The 27,658-nt window shown below is 38.0% G+C and overlaps 1 protein-coding gene across 1 annotated transcript in view; it reads right to left on the bottom strand.

Annotated features, from left to right (window-relative positions):
- Positions 1-26,123, bottom strand: part of ADGB (androglobin) — a 168,853-nt gene extending 142,730 nt beyond the window's left edge. Inside the window, exon 1 of the mRNA XM_059399200.1 lies at positions 26,020-26,123. Within this exon, the coding sequence (XP_059255183.1) occupies positions 26,020-26,093 (74 nt within the window). The 5' untranslated portion in view covers positions 26,094-26,123. The remainder of the gene's footprint in view (positions 1-26,019) is intronic.
- Between the last annotated feature and the right edge of the window lie 1,535 nt (positions 26,124-27,658).

Below are 27,658 nucleotides of genomic sequence, written 5' to 3'. Positions count from 1 at the left end.
TATCTACAGAGAAGTTGGACTTGTTTTATGCACTCATTATCGTGTTGCAATTCTATATCTCTAAACCTTGACTTTCACCTTTTTTTTATTATTGTAACCTTTAAAGTCTAAAATACGTGTCTCATTTAACTTTTTGAGTTTTAACTATGAATGACTACAACCCTGCTCTAGACCCTTGGATAGGCAGTGAACAAACCGGACAAGAATCTCTACCTTTATAGAGTTCATATTCTACTGGGTAGAAACATAAAATCACAGGATAAATTAACTAAAATATAGAATGCATTAGAAAGTGAAAAATTAGGGGGAATCATAAAATAGGAAGGGGGAACTGAAGAGTTAAGGTACACAATTTTAATACAGTGGTTAAGGAAAGCACTCCATCATAGGGTAATCGTTCACTCAACGGGGAAAGAACATGAAGGATCGAGCGGTGTGGATCCGGGGAAGGCTGCTCTGGAGACCGGAACTGGCAAGTACAAGCCGCAGGGCAGAGTCTTCCAGATGCGGAGCGCATCCTGGCTTATCTGAAGAATAAAGAGATCAGTGGGGCTGAAGGAAAGTAAAAGGAGATAATTTCAGAGAGGGAACAGGAGATGCAGAGATTATAAAGGTGAGGTACGCCAAAGGAAAGACATCGATTTCCCTAGGTGAGAAAGGAAGCCGGAGGAGAGTTTTGAGCAGGGAAGTTTATAAGCATTCGTGCCTGCGGCTATGTTGAGAAAAGAGCAAAGGGAACAAGAGAGAGAATTTAGAAGGCGCTGAACTAACAGGTGAGAGCGGATGGTGATGTGGACCAGGTTGCTGATGGTGAGGCAGCGAGAGAGAGGCCCCCGTTTTGAAGAGAAAGCCCATAGATTGAACTGATGTTTCCTGCAAGACAGAAGACTATGGGTTGGGGCAAAACAGAGGTAAAGAGTAAAGCAGCATTTCACTTGTAAATGAGCTGTGTTTATCACATGTTTGTGGTGATGTTGAATAGTTAGTTAGACATAGGATTCTAAGGCTTTGGGAGAAAGAATCAGTCTAAAATGAAAATTGGAGTCATCGGCGTTTAGATGGTATCTGAAGTATTAAGACTTCAAGCTATTAAGACTTAAAGCTATTCAAGACACCTAACAACCGGTGAGCAATTGACCAAACCTTAAAGCCTCGTTATGTTAGACATTATTTATTTGAGTCGCGGGGTCAGGAGTATGAGGTCTTCAGGATGGGTCATGGGCTCAGGGCAAGCAGAAGACAGAAATGTCTAGGGCTCAGGGTTATTGGTAATGTTATTGTTAAGGTTATTCCACAATCAATATTAAAATATTTCAGTATTCTGACTATCAGTACAGCTGTATGCCTGCTCTGATACTCCAAGTGGAAAGTCAGAAATAGTAGGAAGAAAACTGAGAAAAGCAGTCTGTGAGTGTGGGGGACAGAATAATGCATCCCCCCCTCCCCCACCTCTCGCTCCTCCAGCCACCCATGTCCACACCCGAATTTCTGAACTGGGGGATAGGTTACCTTTCCTGGCAAGAGATGGTTTGTAGACAACTTTAAGTATTTGAGATGGGAGGTTATCCTGGTGTCTGCATGGGTTCAGTGCAGTCACATGTGTTCTCAAAAGTGGAGGGAGACAGAAGTCGTCAGAGGGAGATTTTACTCCAGAAGAATGAATAGAAAAATGCAAAACTGTTGGGTTCTGAAGACAGAAGGAGGAGGCCACATGCCCAAGAGAGTGAGCAGCTTCTTGAAGCTGAAAAAGGCAAGGAAATGGATTCTCTCTGTGAGCCTCTAGAGAGGAAGGCAGCCCTGTTGGTTCCTTCACGTTAGCTCAGTGAGACCCATTTTGGACTTCAGACCTCGAGAATTGCACAATAATAGTTTTGTACTGTTTAAGCCACTAAGTTTGTGGTATTTTATTATAGCAGTATTAAGAAAAAGAAACAGAAATAAAACAGTAGAGGGTTATGCCTTAAAAGTCAAGTAAAACATTTTTTTTTAAGTAAGAGAATGTTCAGCAGATCCAAATGCTGCTAATAGATCAACAGAATGAAATATGAACAAATAAATGTCGAATGTAGCAACAAGAAGGTGAAAGGTCTTTCTCAAATTTCACCTTCTGGGGCAGGGGGTGGGAGGAACTTTCTCGAACATCCTATCTAGAATAGCAACCCCTCTGCCTCCTTTCATATTGCTTCATTTTGATAGCACTTGATGGTTCTCTCACTAGTCCTTTGGTGCTTGTGTGTTTCCACAGGTAGGCTTTGGAAGCTTCACAGGGGTAGGATCCATGGGTTTTTTGTTCACTCCTTCTATCTCCAGCAATTAAAACAATGCCTGGATAACATAAGAAATCTGTCTCCCTCTCTGCCATCTATTTACATGAAATAAAAGAACGAATGTCTTGACATACTACTTCTAACATTTCTAATTAGGACTGTTTCAAGGTTTTATGAATAGGTAAAGGTTGATCAGGTGGCTCACTAGTCCTGTTCCTCATTTCTTATATTTCCCAGTCCTTTGCAGTTTGGCTGGTACTTTGTGGTGGTGTTTTAGACAATAGCATGTATAGGAAGATATTTGTATCCTACCTCTAGGCTCACAAAACATCCTATGATATACTTGTCTGCATGCTCAATCCTTCAGAGAAGATCTTGGGAAATGGTAATTCGTGGGGTTTTGGAATATAGGTGAGGTTCAGTGGGGTGAAGTCTGGAGCTGATGACCAAGAAAGAATTCTTGAGACATCTTAGGTGTAAAACGGTGGTTTTATGAAAGCACTGGGACAGGACCCGTGGGCAGAAAGAGCTGTTGCACCAGGGTTGTGAGGTGTGGCTGCTTATATACTTGGGAGTTGGGGGAGGTAGGGAACATGGGGGTTTCAAAAGAATTTTCATATGTTAAAGAAGACTCACAGGATACCTGAGGCCTTGCTGTTGTCAAGTTAAAGTTGTCTCCCCCGCCCCCCACACCAGCAAGGCATTAATGTTAGGATAGTTGGAAGCTTCCTGGAGGAACATTACACTCTGCCTGCTTCAAGTATCTGTCAATGGGCTGCAGGTTATAAGAACGTTTAACTGTATCTACATTTCCTTCTTCCTTCAAAGCTAGGTTATTGATGGAAGTGCTTTGTTCTTATAGATTGCTAAGACATTTGTAAACCGAGGGAGACTTGCAGGAATGTGATCTCTATAAGTTAACTATTTGTTTTTCCTTTCTATAGCTTTAGGGAGCCAAGAGTGCATGAGAAATGTCACACAGATACCATCTGGGGCTTGGGGGGTGTTGTGGGGTGTCAGCTTCTGCTTTGTCCTCAGCTTGCCTTCTGTTCCCTCATCAGTAATGCCACAAGATGGAAAGAGCCAAAAATCCTTATTTAGCACATGGAAGGCCACTCCTAAATTCCCAATCAAACTCTAATATAAATGAGAAATATCCTTTGCTGTGTGATCTGGGGTTTATCTGGTATTGTAGCTAACATTGATTACTTCCTACTTGCTTCTTTGATAGTGTAGCTAGCATTGATTGTTAACATTGACAAATATAAAGGGTATAATTATTTTTTTAGGGTTTGGATTTCTTCTTTTATGACTTTTAGCATTATAAATCATCATATCATTACACGTGGTAATTTACTTATACATTACTTTTTACTATCTTGAGTCTTTGACACTTGATTCTTTTTTCTTGTGATTTTTATTGTTTTTGTTTGTTTCTTGTTTTGGGATTTTTTTTTTAATGGTTTTTGCTATATTCTCATGTTTTAGGACACTTCTATTATGAGCCCATCCTTATCAGGGTGTTCTTTTTCTCCAATCCCCTTTCCCCAAGGCAATCCTGTATTGAAAGAATGCTTTTTCAATGTTAATATGGAATTTTCTTCTTTCAGAAATCCCAAATAAAGAAGGCATCCAGGAACCCATAAGTACTTTAAAATCAGATCTCAAACCTACCAGAGTCTCAATCCCAAGATTTCCATTTCTCAAGGAAGATTTTTTTTATTTTCCAGCCAGACACTAAGCGTAGAAAAGCTTATAATCTAAGATTATAAGGCAGATTTTTCTTATTCACCTTTTAAAAAGAATTAAACTTTTGGAAAGTCATGCCTTCATCCAAGGTTGGAGCACTCCCTTTCATCATTTGTCCTATATATGTTAAAACAAAAGAGTCTACTTTCCTAAGGCTGCTAAGCCTTCCCCAGGGAAACTGTAGTCTCAGCTTAGAGTTAAAATATCCTGACTTTCAGTTCCCTCCTCATTTCTGGATCCTGAAGATTTTTTATTTCTTTAGGTAGGCATTTGTAAGGATTAGGTTTTTGTTTTTGTTCTTTGTTTTGTTTTGTTTTGTTTTGTTTTTTGTCTTAATCCACTATGTTGCTGGAAAAGAAAGTCTAAGAATATATCCATTGTAAAGGAGTATTTCTAAGAAGCATCTAAGAAAAGGTGACAGAAAGATGATTAGAATAGTTTTCAGGAAGAAAGGAAAATTTTTCAAAATATTAATAGGAAAACAAAGGCATAAAATAGTAAACTAAGAGTACCTTTGCTTTATTCAGTTTTGGTACAACTGTAGAGATAAAAAGAAATCCATGACTATGTAGCCAACAAAATCATGATAAAATTTAACTCATTCAGGAAGCTCAGTCTCCTTAAAAGCTGTTTTTGTAAGGGGAGGATCTAATTTCTTAAAAGAAATAAAGGCTCTGCTGAGATTATGTTTTGCTCTCCTCTTCTTTCTGTCAAGTGTAAATGAATGTTCTGGCTTCCTCCCTTAAACTATTAAGCTTTATCACTAATTGGCCTACTTCTCTTGTAAACATATCAAATTTGATTCTGTCTGTGTTGAAGATCACTTAAAAAATACTCTCATTTGAGGCATTTCATACCAGCTCCATAGCTCACTTACAGTGTTACTCACATAATATAAACAATAGTAAAATATGGCCCAATGTCAAATATACAGTAGATTTGATTCAAATGTGTTATTTTTGAAACAGTCAGCCCAGTGTGCCTTTGACACTCATTGCCAGAATGTACGTGCTGCTATGGGATAGCTGAGACCCTCAGACACTCAAAGTACACTATTCCTGGTCTCATCAATTCTGAGAACAAGCTAATCTTTAAACGCAGAAGTAGCTCAGGACTTTTGAAGATTTGTGAACTAGTAATACTGGGAGATAAAAAGTGCCAAATTCTAGGAAAACTCATAGGTGCAGAGAAATCACACCTGACACGCTAAAGTATCAGGGGTACCCGGAGTTATTTTATTCGCATAGCAACATACCCAAGTACTAGCAATCCATTAAAATTATAAGCTGTATAAGAGATTTGAAAGATAAACATATCCTCAGAATATATGACTAAATACTCCCTTCTACACAGTGAGTCTAAATATGCTATTGAGATAGAGGAAGTCTCACCCACACTTTTAGGAGAGGCTAGAAATCTGTAGACAAAGCATATTTATGGAAATTTATTATTTTTAAAAAACTTAATGTCAATGAGGAATGTTTATAACATCAAGCCTGTACATTCAAAATGCCAAATGATATTTTAAAGGAAACTGATGCTTGGAGGGAGAAAAAAATTCCACAGAGCCAGACAACGGGCTGATTTCCAGAGTAGATACATAAAATATAAAGATGCTCCTGGGGAAAAGAGAAGCAACAGTAGAAAGGAAGCAAATTTATAACAGCAGGTCAGGTTGGACAGAATAGTCTGACACAAAAATGATATATTAAATAAGCAATAGGTTTAGAGTTGTTAATATGATTATATATAAAATACATATATATATATCTTATATATATGGAACTAATATACCTATTAATTCCATATATATATTTGTGACTGAAATGAACTGATCATGATTAAAAGACATTGAAAAATGTGAATGAGTGTTTGCAGAGGTAGGAAGGAGAGGGGCAAAATGGGTGCAGGTGTCAAGATGTAAAAACTTCCAATTATAAAATAACTAAGTCATGCAGAATGTAATGTACAGCATGATGATTATAGTTAATAATATTGTATTGAATATTTGAAAGTTGGTAAGAGAGCAGATCAAAAATTCTCATCAGAAGAAAAAAAAAATTGTTAACTATGTGTGGTGATAGATGTTAACCAGACTTAACTGTGGTGATCACTTCTCAGTATCTACAAATATCAAATCATTATGTGGTACACCTGAGCTAATATAATATTATATGCAAATTATATCTCAGTTTAAAAAAGAAGTCAATGCACTAATTAGAAAGAACCTGTAGGGGTGCATAGGGAGTTGAGATAGTGCAATCTGCAAGTAGGTACTGGAATTCGATTCGAACAGTGGTAGTCCAAGCTTAAAAGTCTCTAAGTTCATTTTGAAAAAAAAGCAAAGTTTACCCTGTAAGTGTCAAGAGATCAGAAATACGATTCATGAATAATCACGTAGCTAGAGCTACTCATGAGCTTCTAACTTTGAACTTGGGCTGGTATAACTCCTCCTATAGTTTATGGCATAACAGGCAATGTGCCACTTTCTTATGATTCTAAGAGGAAATAGGTTGGCTATAGAAAAAAAAATGGATATGGGCGGGTGGTATCAGGGATAGCACTTTCCACATGGGAGAAAAGCCTTCAACCTCCCAATGCTAAGACTTGAGTGGGAGCAGGGTAATACAAAAATGCACCTCTAATCAGAAAAATTTTATACTGTGTGTGTGCTAGAACAGTGTGCTAGAGACCCTCTACTGGTCCCTTAATCAATTAGTAACTAAATTATGAATAGGTCATGAGGTTTTCAGAGAGGTCAGAGTCCAAAAGATTCTTTGGAAACCTCAAAAAAGCGGCTATTTGTCAACTGATAAGGAAGTATTTCAATATTGTAACAACTGCCCTATCCTTTTCAGTAGTCTATCACAACAGGATGTTGCAATGGGTAGGGACTGACTTATTCTGGAAAACCATCCCAATCACATGGCAAAGAACAGTATACATGAGTTTAAAATACCTACAAAAGACCTCAACGTGAGACAGGAATCCATCAGAATCCTAGAGGAGAACACAGGCAGTAATCTCTTTGATATCAGCCACAGCAACTTCTTTCAAGATATGTCTCCAAGGCAAAGGAAACAAAAGCAAAAATGAACTTTTGGGACTTCATCAAAATCAAAAGCTTCTGCACAGCAAAGGAAACAGTCAAGAAAACAAAGAGGCAACCCACGGAATGGGAGAAGATATTTGCAAATGACAGTACAGACAAAAGGTTGATATCCAGGATCTATAATGAACTCCTCAAACTCAACACACACAAAACAGACAAGCATATCAAAAAATGGGCAGAAGATATGGACAGACACTTCTCCAATAAAGACATACAAATGGCCATCAGACACATGAAAAAATGTTCATCATCACTAACCATCAGGGAGATTCAAATTAAACCTACATTGAGATATCACCTTACACCAGTTAGAATGGCCAAAATTAGCAAGACAAGAAACAACATGTGTTGGAGAGGATGTGGAGAAAGGGGAAGCCTCTTATACTGTTGGTGGGAATGCAAGTTGGTACAGCCTCTTTGGAGAACAGTGTGGAGATTCCTCAAGAAATTAAAAACAGAACTTCCCTATGACCCTGCCATTGCACTACTGGGTATTTACCCCAAAGATACAGATGTAGTGAAAAGAAGGGCCATCTGTACCCCAATGTTTATAGCAACAATGGCCACGGTCGCCAGACTGTGGAAAGAACCAAGATGCCCTTCAATGGACGAATGGATAAGGAAGATGTGGTCCATATACACTATGGAGTATTATGCCTCCATCAGAAAGGACGAACACCCAAATTTTGTAGCAACATGGACGGGATTAGAAGAGATTATGCTGAGTGAAATAAATCATATGGTTTCACTTATTTGTGGAGCATAACAAATAGCATGGAGGACATGGGGAGTTAGGAGAAGGGAGTTGGGGGAAATTGGAAGGGGAGGTGAACCATGAGAGACTATGGACTCTGAAAAACAATCTGAGGGTTTTTCAAGGGGCGGGGGCTGGGAGGTTGGAGTACCAGGTGGTGGGTATTATAGAGGGCACGGACTGCATGGGGCACTGGGTGTGGTGCAAAAATAATGAATACTGTTATGCTTTAGGGGCGCCTGGGTGGCTCAGTGGGTTAAGCCGCTGCCTTCAGCTCATGTCATGATCTCAGGGTCCTGGGATCGAGTCCCACATCGGGCTCTCTGCTCAGCGGGGAGCCTGCTTCCTCCTCTCTCTCTCTCTGCCTGCCTCTCTGCCTACTTGTGATCTCTCTCTGTCAAATAAATAAATAAAAATAAAATAAAATAAAATAAATTTTAAAAAATGTAAACCGAAAAACTAACACTAAAAAGGTAAAAAAGAAATTTAAAATTACAAAGGACAGTCAGTAAATAAATTTTTAAAAAATCACACCCAAGAAAAGAGAATAATGTAGCAAATTTAAGAGATATTTAAATGTTTAGAATTACTGAAAAGATAAAGGAGGGAATGTTCTGCTTTGCAACAAGCACAGGAAGATATTAAGCAAACAAACAAAAAACGAGATCAATATAAACAAAGACATATTGATTGGAAAATTGCAGCAATGACAACATCAGCTGTGGAAAGAATAGACTAGAAAAAGCCAAAGAAAGGAGAGGACTAGGGATTTAAAAGGTAGAATTTTTTAAATCGAGTGTTTGAAACAGACTGTTAACTATAGAGAGCAAAGTGATGGTTACCAGAGGGGAGGTAGGTGGGTGGAGGGATGGGTGACATAGGTGACAGGGCCCAAGGAGGGCACTTGTTTTGAAGAGCAAGGGGTGCTCTATGGAAGTGTGGAATCACTATACTGTACACCTGAAATGAATATTACACTGTATGTTAACTAAATGGAATACAAATAAAAGCTTGAAAAATAAAATAAAACAAATAAAATAAAATAAAGTGTTTGCATAGATAGAAAATGTGAACTAAGGATGTGGATAGATTGAAGAACTCCAGGGCATGCCTAAAAGAAGGTGCAGACAGATAAAATAGTTAGGATGGGGGTAGGGAGAAATATCTGGAAATGGGACTGCTGAAAAATCTTCAGAATTGATGGAAGATATGTCTTCAGATGGAAAAAAATACATCAAGCAATAACATAAGATAAATGGGAGGTCAGGTGGTTCAAATCTGCCTCTAGATATATCAACTAACATTGTAGATAAATGATGAAGATGAAAATCTATCTACATAAATAAGTATCTATCTACACAAAGAAATAAATGTAAAAACTATCAAACTGACAGCAATCACAGTCACAGTAATATAAGGAAGCAGTATCATCAAAGCTGAGGTTAAAAAAACTGTCAATCTTGAAATTAAGATCCAATTAAGCTCTTATTTAAAAGTGAGGTAGAAACATTTATCTTAAATTATCTAAAAATATTTAAAATTGTGAATTTACCATAATAGATTCCTATAAAAATATTTACTGAAGGATTTATCTAAGGAAAACAGGAAATGAACCTAGATTGAAAGTGTAGGCTATAAATAGCAATGGCAAACAAATTAGTCAATATATTTTGGCAAAATTCTAAAAAATATTTCCTACTAACAAATAATGATTACAATAACTCTGGGTTTTTAAAAACTATCAAATATAAGTGAGGTGGGAAAGGGAATTCTGATGGACACAGTGTGCCTGTTTTTTCTTTAGGAATAATGGTAACTGTAGACTACTTAGGAAAGTATTTGAAGATAAATCTGTTTTTAAAATAAGGATTGTCTTAGTCAGTTTGGGCTGCTCTAACATAATACCATGGATTGCATGACTTAGAAACAACAGAAATTTATTCCTCACAGTTCTGGAGGCCAGAAGTCTGACATCAAGATGCTAGTATGATCAAGTTCTAATGAGAGACATCCTCTGGGTTGCAGACGGCCAAATCCTCATTGTGTCCTCACATGGTAGAAAGAGAGCTAGATAGCTCTCTATCCTCCCCTTCTTCTTCTTCTCCTTCTCCTCCTCCTCCTCCTTCTTCTTCTTCTTCCTCTCCTTTTAAGATCTATTTATTTATTTGAGAGAGAGAGAGCATGCACGAGTTGGGGGATAGGCAGAGGGACAGAGAGAATCTTGCAGACTCCCCACTCCCACACAGGACTCCATCCCACAACCCAGGAGATCATGACCTGAGCCAGAACCAAGAGTCAGATGCTTAACCAACTGAGCCACCCAGCTGCCCCTCTCTCTGTCCTCTTCTTAAAAAGATGCTAATCCTATTCATGAGAGCATCACACTCATGACCTCATTGCCTCTCAGATGCCCATATCCAACATCATTGCATTTGGATTAGGATTTCAATATACAAATTTTAGGGTTAACAAATATTCAAGCCATTGCAAAGACACTTCAAGAGATAAAATTTAAAACTTCCAAACTGAGAAAGAGCCAAAGAGTGGACCTGATATTAGAAGACAACTCAGTATAAACTCTGCCTTAGGTAGATGGGAAATTGAGAATGCAGAATTCTTTTCATAAAGATCAAATCAACCAATCTGTCTGGAGCCTAAACGATTTTAAAGAAAAATGCTGTTTCAGAATGAGAAAGGCATCTCACTCACCCAACAGTTCACTTATTTTTAACTAACATTTATTGAACACCTGCTCTGTGACAAGCTCTGTGCTTGATGATAGGGTTACAGACTCATAAATACATGTCTCTAATCTTGAGTTTATTTTAGAATTCAAACAGGTAAACAGATGATGTCAATATAATGTGGTATACACAGAGATGGAAACATTCACAGATGGCATTGTGCCCAATGTAAGGCAATTAGACAAAACTCCCGGAGATAAATAGCATCTAAGCTGTTTTGAAAGATAACAAGAAATCTTCCAGGTTGTAAAAACAGAAAGGGCATCAGTAAGAAAAGAGAAGACCATAAGAGACAGTAAGAGGCAAGAAATAGCAGAGTGGGTGCAGGGAACTATGAGCTTTTCAGCACTGCATGAGCATATAGTATAAAATAGCGGGTAAATTAGGTTGGGAAGCAATACAAAATAAACAGGCTAGGGGCGCCTGGGTAGCTCAGTGGGTTAAGCTGCTGCCTTCAGCTCAGGTCACGATCTCAGGGTCCTGGGATCAAGTCCCACATCGGGCTCTCTGCTCAGCAGGAAGCCTGCTTCCTCCTCTCTCTCTCTCTCTGCCTGCCTCTCTGCCTACTTGTGATCTCTCTCTGTCAAATAAATAAATAAAATCTTAAAAAAAAAAGATAAACACTTTACCCATTGTATAAAAATGAACATTTTATTCTTAGATATATGGTATGTAATGTTTACCCATAATGGACCATCAGTTTTAAAACAGAATGCTTGAGGAACTCTGAAGTTTCAATACAACTCAAAAATGAGCACAAAGATAATTATTATGAAAATGTGATTAAAGATGATCCCCATTACATCTGTAAGTTGCGTTCTTTTAATTAAAATTCTTATAACAAGATGTCTCTACTATATCAAAAACCAGTATTTTAGGAGATAATATATACTGTCAATTACATATAATTTAGGATTTAACTTTTGGGGAAAGAATTGTACCCATACCCGCAATATATTATTTGTGAATATATATTTTTAAATACTGCTTCAAACCCTCCCATCTTAATATTTAGAAATAAAATGTAAAATTTAGGTAACAAACCTAAGAGATGTCATATTCATTTCAGTTGCAATAATGAGGACTGAATTTATCTTCCCACCTAAGGCAACCAAAACCTGAGCAAAACACATGAAACTGGTTTTCAAGGCAGACATCAAGTGATGAAGGATGGTGCTTCTCAAAAAATAGGAACCAAATGAGGTGAGCCTTATAACTCCCTCAGTTTATGTCTGTGAGAGAATTTGGGGCTGCAGTACAAGAAGAGGTCATCCAGGCATATCATAGCAGATTCCTTGAGTAGAGGAACAGGAGGTGAGAGTCTGGAGGAGACCAGATCTGCTAGAGTTTGCAACAGAGACTAAAACAGAGAGCTTCACAGAAAGAACTGCTGAGATCTTCAGAGGGTCACCCATTCCATATATATTATAGTGTGAGTTTTTCCATTTCTGCAAAAACAAAAATCACTGATATTTTAATAGGAATTGCATTTAATCTGTAGATTGCTTTGGATGGTAATGACATTAAAATGTCATTAAGACTTTCAATCCATGAACATGGGAAGTGTTTCCATTTTTTTTATGCCTTTAATTTCTTTCAGCAATGTTGCTTAGTTTTTATTGTATAGGTCTTTCACCTCCTTTGTTGGTTTAGTTCCTAAGTATTTTATTCTTCTTGGTGCTATTGTAAATATTGTTTTTGTCATTTTCTTCTCAGATTGTTCATTGTCCATGTATAGAAATGCAACAGATTTTCATGTGCTGTGAACTTTGTAGCCTGCCACTTTGATAAATTTATTGTACTAACAGGTTTTTTCTGGAATCTTTAGCATTTCCTACATGTAAGATCATATCATCTGCAAAGAGAATTCTTCTTCCTCCTTTACAATTTAAATTATTTTCTTTTCTTGTCTAATTGTTCTGGCTAGTACTTCTAGTCCTATGTTGAACAGAAATGGTGAAGGTGAGCACACTTTTAGCTTTTAGCTTTTCATAATTGAGTATGATATCCTCCATGGACTTTTCATGTATGGTTTTATTATGTTGAGGTACTTTCCTTCTATTCCTGGCTTGTTGAGTGTTTTTATTATGAAAGGGCACTGAATTTCATCAAATGCTTTTTCTGAATTAATTGAGATAATTGTGTGGGTTTTATCTTTATTCTGTTTATATGGTGTATCATATTGATTTATTGTCATACGTTAAACCATTCTTGCATTCCAAGAATAAATCCCACGTGGCTGGGTGTATATTCTTTTCACTACCTCTCTGAATTCTGTTTGCAATGATTTTGTTGATGATCTTTGCCTCAATGTCTTTAAAAGTTTTTGGTCTCGGGGCACCTGGATGGCTCAGTGGGTTAAGCCTCTGCCTTCGGCTCAGGTCGTGATCCCAGGGTCCTGGGATGGAGCCCCACATCAGGCTCTCTGCTCAGCAGGGAGTCTGCTTCCCTTCCTCTCTCTCTGCCTTCCTCTCTCTCTGCCTGCCTCTAAGCCTACTTGTGATCTCTCTCTGTCAAATAAATAAATAAAAATTTAAAAAAAAAGTTTTTGGTCTCTGGCTGGCTTTGTTATCAGGGTAATGCTGGCCTCATGGCATGAATTGGAAAATATTCCTTCCTCTTCAATTTTTCATGAAAGTTTGGGAAAAATTGGTATTAAATTTTCTTTCAGTGTTTGGTGGAATTCATCAGTGCAGCCATCAGGTCCAAAGCCTTTCATTTTGAGAGATATTGATATTTGATTACTGATTAAGTTTCCTTAGTAGTTACAAGCTTATTTAGATTTTCTGTTTTTTCATGAGTTATTCTGGTAGATTTTGCAGTTTTAGGAATTTGTCCACTTCTTCTGGGTTATCTAATTTGTTGGCATGCAATTGTCCGTAGAACTCTTGTTATCCTTTTTATTTGTATAGAACTGGTAGTGATGTCCCCACTTTCATTTCTGATTTTAGTAATTTGAGTTTTTCCTCTTTTTTTTCTTATTCAACCTAGCTAAACATTTGTCAATTTTGTTGATTTTTTCAAAGAACCAATTTGGGGTTTATTGATTTTATTTATTGTTTTGCTATTTTCTATTTCATTTATTTATTCTCTAATCTTTATTATTCCTTTCTTTCTACTTACTTTGGGTTTTGTGGATGATAACAATAGAATTAGCTCTGTGTGAGTCCTCCAATCCTTTTGAGTACTTTTTTCTTTGACCTTGGGTAGTTTCTCACACACATGAGATTTTTTTTTTTAATGATTGAAATACCTGAAATGGAAACTAAAGTGTTTGAGAAAAAAATACTGAAGACTAAGGAACTTAAAACAATAGCAACAGAAATAACCCAAAATGAAACATGAAGATGAATTGAAAGTAAACAGAGCATCAGTGAATTCTAGGACAATTTCAAACAATCTGGGGATTATGTCCTCAAAGGAGGGCTCGGAGGAAGAAAAAAAATTGGAAGAATTTATGGTCAAACTTTTAAAAATTAAATGCAAACTACAAATCCACGAGTTCAGGAATTTCAATAAGCCTGAAACTCAAGAAACATTAAGAATATCATGCTTAAGTACAACATAAGCAAATGACTCAAAAGTTCTGTTGAAAAAAAAGTGCTAATAACTGGAGGGAAAAAAAGACACATATTACATGCAGAGGAACAAAGAAAAAGGAAAACAATCAATTTCTCTTAAAAACAATTCAAATAAATGGGGAATATCTTTTAAAAATTAAAAGGAAAAAAATCTGTCAAGCTAGAATTATACACCTAGCAAAAATATTTCTAAAAAGTGAAAATGACATAAACACTTTTTTCCTGACATAAATAGCTGAAAGCATTCATCAGCAGAAAATCCTTAGCACAATAAAAAGATAAAAGAAGGCCTTTAAGTAGAAGAAAAAAAAAATACCAGATAGAAAATCAATAAGGCTGCAGAAGATACAGTATATAGAACACTATCCAATATAGAACAATATCCATTAAAATTGACCTAATTGACATTTATAGAACATTTATCACAATAAGATGCATATTCTTTTCAAGAACACACATTATATTTATAAAGATGGACCACAATCTAAGACATAGAACGTCTCAACAAATTTAAAAGAATTCAAATTATAAAAAGTATCTTCTCTGACCAATGGAATTACATTAGAAATCACAGAAGAAATATGGAAAATTCTAAGCTAGAAATATAACAGGAATAAAACACTTATGATTAACCAATATGTTAAAGGAGAAATCAAAAAGGGAGTTAGAAAGTATTTGAACTGAATAAAGATGGAGAAAACATTAAAATCTACAGGATCCTACTGAAGCAGTACATAAGGGAGAAATAATAGCCAAAAAAACCTATATGAGGAAAGAGTCAAAGTTTCAATATACTCAGTTTCTACCTTAAACTGGTAAAATCTAAGCTAAATAAAGCAAGAAAATTAAGATTATATCAAATCAATAGAAATAGAAAAATGATAGAGAAAAATCAATGAATCCAAAGTCCAGTTCTTTGAGATCATCAAAATTAATCAAACTCTGGTCAGATTGATCAGAATATAAGACAAAAGACACAAACTACCAATATCAGAAGCCAAGGTGGGCCATCACTAATGATTCTAGACATTAAAAGGAGAATAAAGAAATACTACAAACAACTCTTAAGTCCATATATTCAATAACTTAGATGAAATGGAACAATTTCTTGAAGGACATAAATTAAGAATAACTCAGAGGTTGGATTGGAGATACTGAGTATCCCTGTGTCTATTAAAGAAAGTGAATTTGTCATTAAAAACTTCCCTACAAAGAAAAGTCCAGGTCCAAATGACTTCATTGGTGAAGTCTACTAAATATTCAATGAAGAAATAATACCAATTCTACCCTACCAGCTAGAAACAACATGAAAGAATATGAAAGTAAAATAAATATAATGAATGAAAGAAACCACACAGAGTATACATGATTCTATTTATATAAAACTCTAGGAAAATTAAAACTAATCTATAGTAACAGAACACAAAAGAGTGGTTTCCTGGAGACTGGGGTGAGGAAGGGACAGAAGGTAGGGATCACCAAGAAATCATGAAAATCTTTTTGAAAGGTAAATGTCTTTGTTGTCTTAATCATGTGGATTTTCATGTGTGTAGATGTACTTCAAAAACTTATCAAAATATATCCTTTAAATACATGGAATTTTCTGTATGTCAGATTTACATGAATAAACCTGTTTTTAGGGTTGCCTGGCTGGCTCAGTCAGTTAGGTGTCTGCCTTTGGCTCAGGTCATGATCCCAGGCTCCTGGGATCAACCTCTTGTCAGTCTTCCAGCTCAGTGGGGAGTCTGTTTCTGCCTCTTTCTCTGCCCCTCCCCCCACTTGTGCTCTCTCCCTCTGCCAAATAAATAAATAAATAAAATCCTTTTTTAAGAATTTTAAAACATAGGGGCACCTGGGTGGCTCAGTGGGTTGAGCCGCTGCCTTCGGCTCAGGTCATGATCTCGGGGTCCCAGAATTGAGTCCCGCATTGGGCTCTTTGCTCAGCAGGGAGCCTGCTTCCTCCTCTCTCTCTCTCTCTGCCTGCCTCTCTGCCTGCTTGTGATCTCTGTCTGTCAAATAAATAAATAAAATCTTTAAAAAAAAAAAAAGAATTTTAAAAAATAAACCTGTTTTTAAAAAAGAAAGAGAAAAAGGGGTGTCTGGGTGGCTCAGTGTGTTAAACATCCAAATCTTGATCTTGGCTCAGGTCTTGATCTCAGAAATAAAAAGAAAACAAGCCTGGGAATTATAAAAGGCAAATTAAGGAAATTCCGAACACCATACCGTGATAGCAATATTATCCGTTCCTAGAGTCATAATACATAGTAAAATTAAATCCATATTGTATGATATATTTGATTACTGAGTTATATGCAATAAAATATATTTTGTCTATATATTTTGTTTTTCATGTATACCTATTCCTGATAAATTAAATATCCTGAATAATCTGGAATTGGGAAGAAGTCAAAACTATCTTTACATATAATGAAAGTAATCCATAATTGTATTAAAATGTATTTTATAATCCAATTATTCATAAAACATGAATAAATAATTTTTTAAAACTTAAAAACACATTAATCACATTCCTTGCAAAGATGACAAAATGATTTTTTAAAAATTCTTAAATCAATTAAGAAGAATAATTAATACAATAGAAAATGTCTAAGAGTTGAAAATCTTCAAAGAAAACTTTAGCTGGTACAAAGTTATTAGAAACTTCTAAGCAAAAAAGAAAGAAAGAAAGAAAATCAGAAGCTGATTTACATATACACAGTCCTATATGTGCTTTAATTAGATTATTTTCACTGTGGGGATTAAAACTTCAATAAAATGAGGGTCTGGAATTTTGCCATTTTTTTTCTTCAAGCATGCTGTTCAGAGTTAAGACACAATATTAGTCATAGTGGGAGGCTGTTTATTTGTCCACTGTGCAATCAGCAGGCCTTCTTAAGTAGTGTCAGCTAATACCCTGAAAGAATTAGAATATGAACACAATTACACAACTGACTTAATTTGGGTTGGGACATTCTGAGCCATACTCTTTAGAAACCTCACATATGTAAGGAAACAAATTGCAATCTTAAAAAAATTTCAATTAAAAATAGTTAAAGCCAGGTTGTCGTGCTGACCTTTTATCCTCTTGGTTTTATTAAAATTATTTAATTGGACACTAAATTTTTAAAGTTCATCATTTTTTTCCAATACATTGTGCTTGAGTAAATATGAAGATGGCTTAAGACTCAGTTTCTGTTCTCAAATAACTTAAAATTAGTGAGCATCAATACACCCAGTAAGAAAACCGCAAAGGCAAAAGTTGAAAGGGCTTGAAAAAAGTTAAAAACTAAGTGCTTTATCTGCACAGAAGAGGAGGAAGATGATTTCTAATTTAGCCAATCCGTGATGGCTGCAAGGAAAAGCAGGTCTTAAGATATTCATACAATAGCAGGGGTAAGGCCAAAGCAACCATAAGCAGAGAAGAGAGGATGGGGAAAGGCACAGAGGTAGAAAAGTGGGAGGATGTCCATCGTGTGTTAGTGTTTGGCTGGTAACAGAGACTAGGAAGGAGTCGGAGTGGGCTATGGCCCTGCCAGCTAGTTCCAGGCCTTCTTCCTCCTTCTTTTCCTTCCTCCCTTCCGTCTTTCTTTTGTAAAGCAGGAACATCCTGCTAGTGGAATAGTGTGTTGAGAAGGTGACCAACAGTACGGCATAGAAAGAAGATTGGGACTAGACTGAAGAAAACAACAAGTTGGAATGCTTTCTCAACGGTTCCACCTGGAGTTATCAAAAGACCCAAACTAGAAAATGACAGGGAAGAAAAGGAAGGTTGAGCCAGGCTAGAGAAGCAATTTGAACGTAAAATCAAAAGAACAAAGGGACGAACCAGATGCTGGGCAGGGGAAAGTTAACCATGACTGAACTTTGGAGTCCGAGAGGGTCAGCGCGGATGGTAATAAGATTCTTCAAAATGAACCACACGGGAAATACGTACATTGGAGAGAAAAAATAGGAACTCCATTTTCGACATATTTAACCTAGAGCAATAGACCACCTCCGAGTGGATTTGTCCACTTGAACCTGAGCTCAATTACATGAAAAGGACCACAGATGCTAATTTAGTCCACTTTAATCAGGAATGACTGTTTTAGATGATCAAAAAGGAGACAAATCGGTGAGAGGACAGGTGAGTGAGACCACTGCAGAATAACTTCATGCAGGGGGGCAGAAGCAAGCAAGCAAGGCAGGGGCAGGCCCGAGAGAAGAGAGACCTCAGGGAAAGGGCAAGAGAGGTGAGATTCAGCTGGAGTGACCCATGCTCCCCTGGGAGGCAGCTAAACCCTCTGGAAAGACAGGAGGAGTAATGAGAGCTGAAGAAGAGGCAGCTGCATCTGCTTTTCCAGTCCCGAGTCAAAGTACATGAGGACCTTATGCTTCTCCCGCTTCCCAGGATCTGACACCTTCCACCAGCAAAGCTGATATTTATAAAGAGCACATGGTGTTTTTCTTTTACTCTAACTCCAGCTAGTTTCCTCATGACCTCATTCTTTGTTGGTAGTGCAAACCAGTCCTTAATTTCTCCTAGACTTTGACCCAAGGTGTAGCAAACATGGAGCTAATTCATTCATTATAATTGTATGTAGAAAGGGCCTTGTTGGCAGTGTGTGCAGTACAGCCTTCACCTTTGACCTTGACCTTACCTGCTTAAACTCTCACTGTGTTTCTGACTCATACCTGGGACCAAAGCAAGCAAAACAGCTCATTCTTCCTGCTTCCTCTCCTTTTGCCTCTGGATCTATGAGGTTTTACAAGCTGGAGACTTTCACACTAATTTATAACTAACCTCGAGGGTAGAAAGGGCACAGTGATTTTTTTTTTTTTTTAAGAACTACAACTGGAGTAATATATGTAATTCTGATATTCATCCTATGGCAAAAAAAATAAATATAAAGTATTTGGACCACAGCATTTGTTTTGACACCAGCAAAAACAAAAAACAGACAAGCAAAAAAACCCATACAAATTAGAAGTAAATGTTCGCTTTAAACAGATCGCATATGTGAATTCAGCCCTACAAATTAGCAGAGGTGTAGCCCCAGAATTTAGAATTAGTTAGCCCGAACCTATACTTCTTATGACAATATATGTGCATCTTCATTGTTGAGAGTAAAAGTGGTAGTAATATTTCTTTTTTTTTTTTTAAGATTTTATTTATTTATTTGACAGACAAAGATCACAAGTAGGCAAAGAGGCAGGCAGAGAGAGAGAGGAGGAAGCAGGCTCCCCGCCAATCAGAAAGTCCTATGTGGGGCTCGATTCCAGGACCCTGAGATCATGACCTGAACTGAAGGCAGAGGCTTTAACCCATTGAGCCACCCAGGTGCCCCGATAGTAATATTTCTATTCAATTTTTTACATTACACAAAACATATCAAATTATATAGCTCATATCAAAGATTTATTTTTAATCTGTCTTAAATACACTTTTTAGCCATTTCATTTCACACCAAGTAGTATAATCAGTTTATAGATTATTTAATCCCTTGAATTAAATAACCTGTGACCTAGAAATGTCAAAGAAATATTAAAGTCAATGAAAATATTTTAAAATACTCACCTTTGATAAAGGCAACATTAGCTTGCACATCTAGAGGCGTTAGCAACAACGCTACTAGTTTCAACGTACACATCTGATTATGTTTTTAGGGAACAATGAAATACAAATTCATGAGTTTATAAACTTACATATTTTTAAGGTAGCATCTACTTCTCTAATAATGTTACCAAATCAACTTTAGAGGGAACCATTTCTTCTCCAAACTAAACAAATTAAAAATTGGGTGATGCTAAAAAAAAAAAAAAATAGATTTCACTGCCAGCAATGATTCTTAAACCACAAAAAAATCTTAATAAATTTTTTAAAATGTACAGATTAGGTTTATTTTTTTTTTTTAAGATTTTATTTATTTGCCAGAGAGAGAGAGGGTACACACAAGCAGGCAGAGAGGCAGCCAGAGAAGCGGGCTCCCTGCTGAGCAAGGAGCCCCAGGCAGGACTCGACCCCAGGACCCTGGGATCATGACCCGAGCTAAAGGCAGCAGCTTAACCAACTGAGCCACCCAAGCATCCCAGATTAGGTTTATTTTAAAAAGAGAACAAATGGCATTCCCCAAGACAAATGTGGTACTTCTTTCCTCATTAAGCAGAATTTTGGGGCTGAGATTTTATATTTAAAGATACGCAACAGACATTTACATAATGCCCTAGTGTGTGCCAAGAGTTACCCTGCGTTCTGGGGTATGTCCAACAGGCCGTCTTCCTTACTCTTGCAGTCTCATTCTGGTTCTGACCCAGAGGGGTTTTATGGCCAAGCAACCCCACCAGGGTTCCAGTTCAACTCAATTAAATTAGACACATTTGTTAAACACACACTGTACCAGGCCCTGAGAGAATGCAGATAAGCCAGATAAACCAGGCAAGGCCTTCAGAAATTTGCCATTTTGAACTTTATTTCCACTTTTCTCTTTCAGACAGGGTGGCATCATTTCCTGGACATCACAACAAGTATTACCACCGCAACTGAAGATCAAAAATTTGGCTTTTGTAGACTTCGACAACAAAATTATCTTACAGATCAGCTCTGCACCCATCTTTATAAATGTCTTTCACTACCATTGACAGTTCCCCTTTAAAAATATCTCTCACTGGGACACCTGGGTGCCTTGGTCAGTTACGTGTCTGCTTTGGGCTCAGATCATGATCTCAGGATCCTGGGATGGAGCGCCATATGAACTCCCTCCTTGGCCAGGAATCTGCATCTCCCTCTGCCTTTCCCCCCTGCTCATGCTCTCTTTCTCTCTCTCTCTTGCAAATAAATTTTTTAAAAGTCTTTAAAAATAATAAATAAATAAATAAAAATATCCCTCGCTAGTTGCTGGTCGGAGGGCGGGTGGGTGAAGGGGATCACTGGGTAATGGGTACTAAGGAGGGCATGTGATGTAATGAGCACTGAGTGTTAGATGCAACTGATAAATCACTAAATTCTACGTCTGAAACTAATTTTTTAAAAATGTCCCCCACTATCCTCGAGAGTTCCCCTTTCATAATGTCCCTCATTGCCATGGAGAGCTCTCCAAATCAGGCATTCCCCATTATCTCAGCCCACCACTCATTTCTTGCTATTATGATTCTTAATCCAACATATAGTCTATGCAGACAAGTGTCGAATTATTCCTCATAAATCATTATTTTAATATAGAAAAACATCTGTGTTTTTCCCTTATACTTCAAATCCCTTAATTAAGTTTAAATCCCTGAATCCGTCCCTCTCATTCTGCTGCATATTCATTTTAGATGCTTTAGGGGCCAGTCCATTCAGACACAGACACTCTACGCCAGCCATCTGGTTGGCTTTCTATGCCATTTACAGGCCCATAGCCTGCACTGACTGTCTTGCTAACTGGTGCCTTCTGAATTGGGGATTGGCTGGTAGAGGAGTGAGGACAGACCACCTCTGTTTGGACGTGATCTTCCTCTCCTCTTCCCTATAGAGCCCTCATTGTAGGACTCTCATGATGTCTCTCATCTAATTCCATGCGAACATACGGCCTCTTGCATTATTTCCAACAAGTACCCCTGACCAACATGGAATCACCGTATACCTCCTAGTTACTTCGGTGTGAATTTTAGGGGATATTTTTTCTTCCTAGATCACATATCCCTAGAGAAAAGGTACCATGTTTCACAATTCCTTGTCCTCTCAGACCTACAAGTGAGTTGGGCATGAGAAGTACTCACTGAATGCTTGAGTAATTGACACAAAGAAAAAGCTTTGCTCTAAGGAAGCTTCTGTCACAGGAAGTAACTTTTTAAATTTGTTAATTGACCTTAGTTGTTGGGGTCAATAGAGGTCATCTGGGAAAATCACAAAACTCATTGTGAGCCCTGGGTTGTTTTGTCCTCCACTGGCTCTCTTACCTTTGCCTTCCTCTGTGGAGCTATGAGGACTGGACATGGTGCCATAGGCACCTTCCCACTCTCTCATGGGGAATTTCTTTCCTGATCCCTGAAGGTGGAGGAACATATTACCTACCAACCACTATGGCATGTTTTCATTTAATGTGCTCTCCCTCTTGAACCTCTGATGACCAAGAACCCACTTAATTTAATCCTCAGTAAGATAATTATTCTTCTATTTTGTGTTGCTTTTATAACATTGATCACAATTAGTCCTGTTTTCAAATTTTCATATGGACTGATACGTTGTTCTTTTTTGAAAAGCCTACAAAATATTTAGATGTGCTTTTCAATCAGTAAGGATAGATTACTGAGCATTATGAAATTTCATTCTGTTTTGGAAAGAGGGTTAATGATATTTCATCATCATTAAGAATCTGGAAGGTTGCATAATCCTTGCTAGTTTAACAGATTATCTATTTGTTTGAGCTTGGTTTGAAGGTGCTATTGGAAGTGAAACAAAACTTTGTTTAGTATAAACACCAAATCCTGTCTCCACCTCAAATGCCCATTACAGTTCCAAAGAGTTTGGTGTTTACAAATGAAAGCTTTAACACTTCTAATAACTGCTAATATTTAAAAAACATACTTTCTTTTCTTTCTTTTAAGTTAGCCATGGTAACACAAAGGCTTATATTCAGTACTTCCAAGAAAATCAAAGTTTTGACTTAAAGTGTCACTACAAACTCTTCTAATAGCATCTACCTAATGAAGGTGTATTTGCCATGTCTATCAGTTTTCAAATTGATTACGTTAGACTGGTTTATAATTTTTAATTATCATTATATATTTGATACTGAAAGTTATAATTTGTGACAGTTGTTATGACAGTTACTGCTCCTGAACATAGAATTTTTAAAAGATAACTTCTACTGGAAAAATGAATTAAATCAAAGTGTTAAATACTTAACTATAACAAAATTCTCTCACCCATTGTGGACACAGTAGATTTTTTGTTTTTTTGTTTGTTTGTTTGTTTAATCTGATTAAGTCATGGAAGTTTAGAGCTGAAAGGGAAAATACAGCAGAAAAGGGAGGACAGAAGATGTTGGATCTGGGGCAATTTTAATTAGGTGGTTCTTCATTTAAAGAAGAAAAACACTGAATGTCAGAATAGAAAAATGACATGTCCAATGTCACAGAAAATTTGTGCCAGAATGAACCCTATAACAGAAATTCCATCCTTCCTGAGTCAGGAAAATAGACCAAATGATAGTAAGTGAGTCTAATGTGAGGACTGACAACACAGTTCCCTGGCATAACATTGCTTGATGATTCAAAGTCATACTGACATGTGAATTTGGTCAGAGCTGGACATAGATGACCCTGCTTTCTCAGTTTTAAGTTCTCAGTTTTTGTACTTTGTCATCTCAGCAAAACAGATTAAAAGAGAAGGAGAACCAGGCTTTAATCTAATTCAGAAGGAATGGAAACCAAGCTGGGTCACTAAACTATGAGCTCATTCAATCAACAAGTGGAAATGGTCACTATTAGCCACCACGCTAGGTGAGAGCCAAACATGGTATTTGTCCCCATTAGGACAAATAATTTGAGGGAATAAAAGAGGTATGCTAGAGATTGCTATTTTCAAAGCTCTGAAGACCCTTCCTCTCCTTTCCATGTCTAGGACCATGTTAGAGTTGGTTGCATTTATTGGATGTGTAACCATAAGGTACAGTAAAATGATGTAGGGAAGCTTACTGTAAATATCCCCAGACTATTTCAAATGACAATGACACTGAAGCCTTGATAGACTTTGTTCTCTAGGTCCCAGGCAGGGTGACAACTTATCTTTTGTTGATGACTTAGCCTGATATCTATGCTTGAATTTCCAGAAAAATTTTAAAGGGAGACTTGATTTATAATAAACTTCACATTTTATTATATTATGTACAGCAAAATCTAATGATTTGATGTTTAATGCTCAATAGTTTCTAGCAATGCCTAGCTTTTGTGTAACTATTGGCCTTTACGCTTGTATCTTCATACATTGACATATACAGTTTTATTGATGCAATTCAACTCGAATATTTTCTGGAAGAAATAAACATGTTAGAAATAACATTATCATCTCAAAAAGAAATGGGAACTGCTTGCAAGGAAAGTTAGAATCTTACCAGCAAGCACCTTGTCTCTCTCATGTGACAACCATCACCGGCCCAGGCCATGTACTATGATTTATGGTATCTCTCCCCCATGAGAGTTAACAATCTCATCTCTTTCAGGACATAAACTCTTTAAAGTCAAAATTTTTCCCCAAAACTCCTTGAGAGTTGTCAGCCGTCAAAGTTCATTAATTATAACCATCATTGACTAAGGGTTTTTTAAAAATATTCAAAAATTCCATTGCAACCCTTTTATAATCTCTTATTAAATTAGTCATTCTCTCATTAAATAAGCATTTCTGAGTGTCTGCTATGTACAAGGCAAGAATCACTTGAAATACTAAGGAGTCAATAGTATATAAAATTAAAAAAAAAAAAAAAAGAATCTCTGCCCTTGCGGAACTTACATTCTATGAGGAAGATACATAAATAAACATAATTTTTAAAAAGCAAAATATAAAGGTATGTTAAATGAATAAAAATTTCAAGAAAGATAAAGCAGCAAAATAGGGAGGGCAAGAAAATGGAGGCTATGATTTTAAACCAGTTGGCCCAAGAAGCTGACACAAGAAAAGGACATTTAAGTACACACCTAAAGGTGGTGAGGGAGAAGACCACATAAAAATCTGGGGAGAAGAGTTTTTCCACAGTAGAAATAGCAAGTGCAAAGATCCTGAGGTAGGAACAACACAGGTGTTCCAGGGAGTGGAGAGGAGACTAGTATGTAAACAAAGGAGTGATAAAGTTAGAAAAGTAATAGGGGTCTGATCCTACAGGGCCTTGTAAGACTTGGACCTAGAAGAATGGAAATCCTTGGTAAATGTTAAAATGACCTGATTTATAAGATCTTGTTAAAATCACCTATATATGTAATATAGTATCTAAAATTTAAGTTGATAAAATGAATGGATTATCTGCCAGATAGCTGGAAGCCTGCTTAGGAGGGAAGACAGACCTGGGAACTAGAGAATCAGGAATCAGGATGTGTGTAGGAAAGGAGTTACATTAGTAACATGAACCATATATTTATATAGTTTTAACTTTAAAAAAAAAAGATTTTATTTATTTATTTGACAGAGAGAGAGATCACAAGTAGGTAGAGAGGCAGGCAGCAAGATGGGGAAGCAGGCTCCCCTCTGAGCAGAGAGCCTGACAGGGGGCTGATCCTAGCACGGAAATCATGACCTGAGCCAAAGGCAGAGACCCAACCCAGACCCAACTGAGCCTCCCAGCGTCCCTAGGTTTAACGTTTTAAAACCATTTTACTTCTGATGTCATCTGATACAAGTTCTTTAGTTGTTGGATGGGGCCCATAGAAGCCAGGGAATCGCCATTAAGCACTGAGTTCAAATCTCTCTGTCTCTGTGTGTGTGTGTGTGTCTGTCATTATTGGGGCCAGGAAGATGTGACCCTAACGGGACATCCTTTGAGTTACGCCTCTTTCCTCAGGCAGCTGCGCCCCGGGATGTACCTGGGTGGGCTATGAAGGAGGGGAGGGGCGGGAAGAGTGGGAGGTTCACGGCGGGAATCCAACAGTGCCACTGGGCACCTGAGGCAGAGAAACCAGGCGCTCTGGGAAGGGGGAGGGTGGAGGTAGGCGTGAGGAAGGAATGGGAGCATGAATCTCCCAGAGAAGACAGAGGAGCTGCGAGTAGGCCGGCCCCACTCCCGCCCTGGCAGAACGTGCTGCCCGAGAGCAGCCCCAGGACCAGGCTAGGCCAGGTTGGTACCGGCAGGCAGAGGTCCCTTACTCTTTAGATTTATCCGATCCGTGCGCCGAGTTGATACGATGCACCTCTTTCTTTTTGGTTTGTTTGGAGGCCATGGTAGAGGCAGACTCGGACCCGGGAACCAAGTGGCGACCGAGCTCTGAGCGAGGAGTGGCACCCGGGCCGCTCCGCGTCTGCGGTTGCCAAGGAGACGGCGGCTTCGCAGCCGCAGCAGAAGGGCGGGTCCCCCTAGGCTCCTGTGCAGCGGCTCTGGGGGCGGCGACCGGGGACGCTGGCGCGGCGAGCTCAGGTCTCCACCTCCAGGTGGCCTAGGGGTGGGGTGACTGGGGAGGAATCCGGGGGGCCTTGGCATGGATTTGACGTTAGGGGTGATGGGCAGCTCTCATAAACCGCAGCTCTATCAGGTCCGCTCTACCTGGCTTTGCTCTTTGGAACCATGGACATACTCTTCTCTTTTGGATTTTCAATTATTTGAAGACGGTTTTTTATGCGATGTCGCCTCTCCTCTGGTCTTGTCTCCGCTGAGCAAGCTCTTTCATTTGCAACTAAGGACACATTACGGACGCTCCGAATTGCTAATGGCTTGAAAAGGGCTGTCCAGGAGAATAGGGTGGGTGCAGGGGTGTCCCCGAAGGGAAGACGAGATCGTGACACCCTTAGTTGCCCAAGTTTAGCTAATAATGAATGAAGTCTGTGATGGAAAAGCCCAGGGTCTCCATTTTTCATATTGAAGAATAAATCCTAGTCATAGAGTCAAGTGGCCCTTGATACACTCATATATGTGTATCATATATATTGATACACTGATATACTTGGGAAGGCACTGGAGAAGAAGAAACAGATCCAAGCAAACCAAGACCCATTAAGGCTCAAACCTAATGCTCTGCCGGTCCATAGTGGTATTTACTGGTTGCCTTTGGCAAGTTTTTCTTTTGAGCCTCATTTACTCGTTTGTAAACAGGAGATGCTAATATCTAACTCACGATTTTCTCTTGAAAAAAAAAAAAAAAGTATGTAAAATGCTTGGCACACGATGAACGCACGGCAAATAGGGGGCCCCTGCTTCAAGGAGCGGGCAGATGCCATGAATGAATGAAATCCAGCCATGTTTAGACTGGAAATGCTTTAAAACTTATTATAACAAAGCAAAATATTGTGTGGGCCAAAAACAACCTCACTATAGTGAAGTCTGGCCATGCACAGGCCTGAGGTTTAGAACCCCTATGAAGTTCCTTGGCGGCTCCCGTGAGCCTAGAAATAATTAACTATCTTTAAATAATCCCCTTCAAATAATCTTGGGACTGAGCATTGCTCAGAGGCCCAATTCCACAGGGGAAAACCAGCCTCCTATAAAGCAAATCTTTCTGCTCTTTTGACAAATGAATGCCCAGCCCTCTGAACTCAGCATAGCCTTTGCCTGACATACTGTCCCAATCTTATTGTTTTGGGGCGTTACACAAATGACAATCAATTGGACAGCAACATCATTGTATTTCTATATGGAAGATAAATAACTTCAGAGTCTGTAGTGTTAATGTTGTGACTGAAGAAGTACCCTACAAACATCTCCTATATATGTGAAGACAAAAAAAAAGGCATCTTGAGGGCTCCACCTCATTTATCCCAGGATTGAAATTTCCAGAGAACTCCTGAATGAAAA

The sequence above is a fragment of the Mustela nigripes genome, chromosome 5 (genome assembly GCF_022355385.1).
Source record: "Mustela nigripes isolate SB6536 chromosome 5, MUSNIG.SB6536, whole genome shotgun sequence".
Lineage (NCBI taxonomy): Eukaryota > Metazoa > Chordata > Mammalia > Carnivora > Mustelidae > Mustela > Mustela nigripes.
This window is presented reverse-complemented; position numbering and strand designations above follow the sequence as displayed.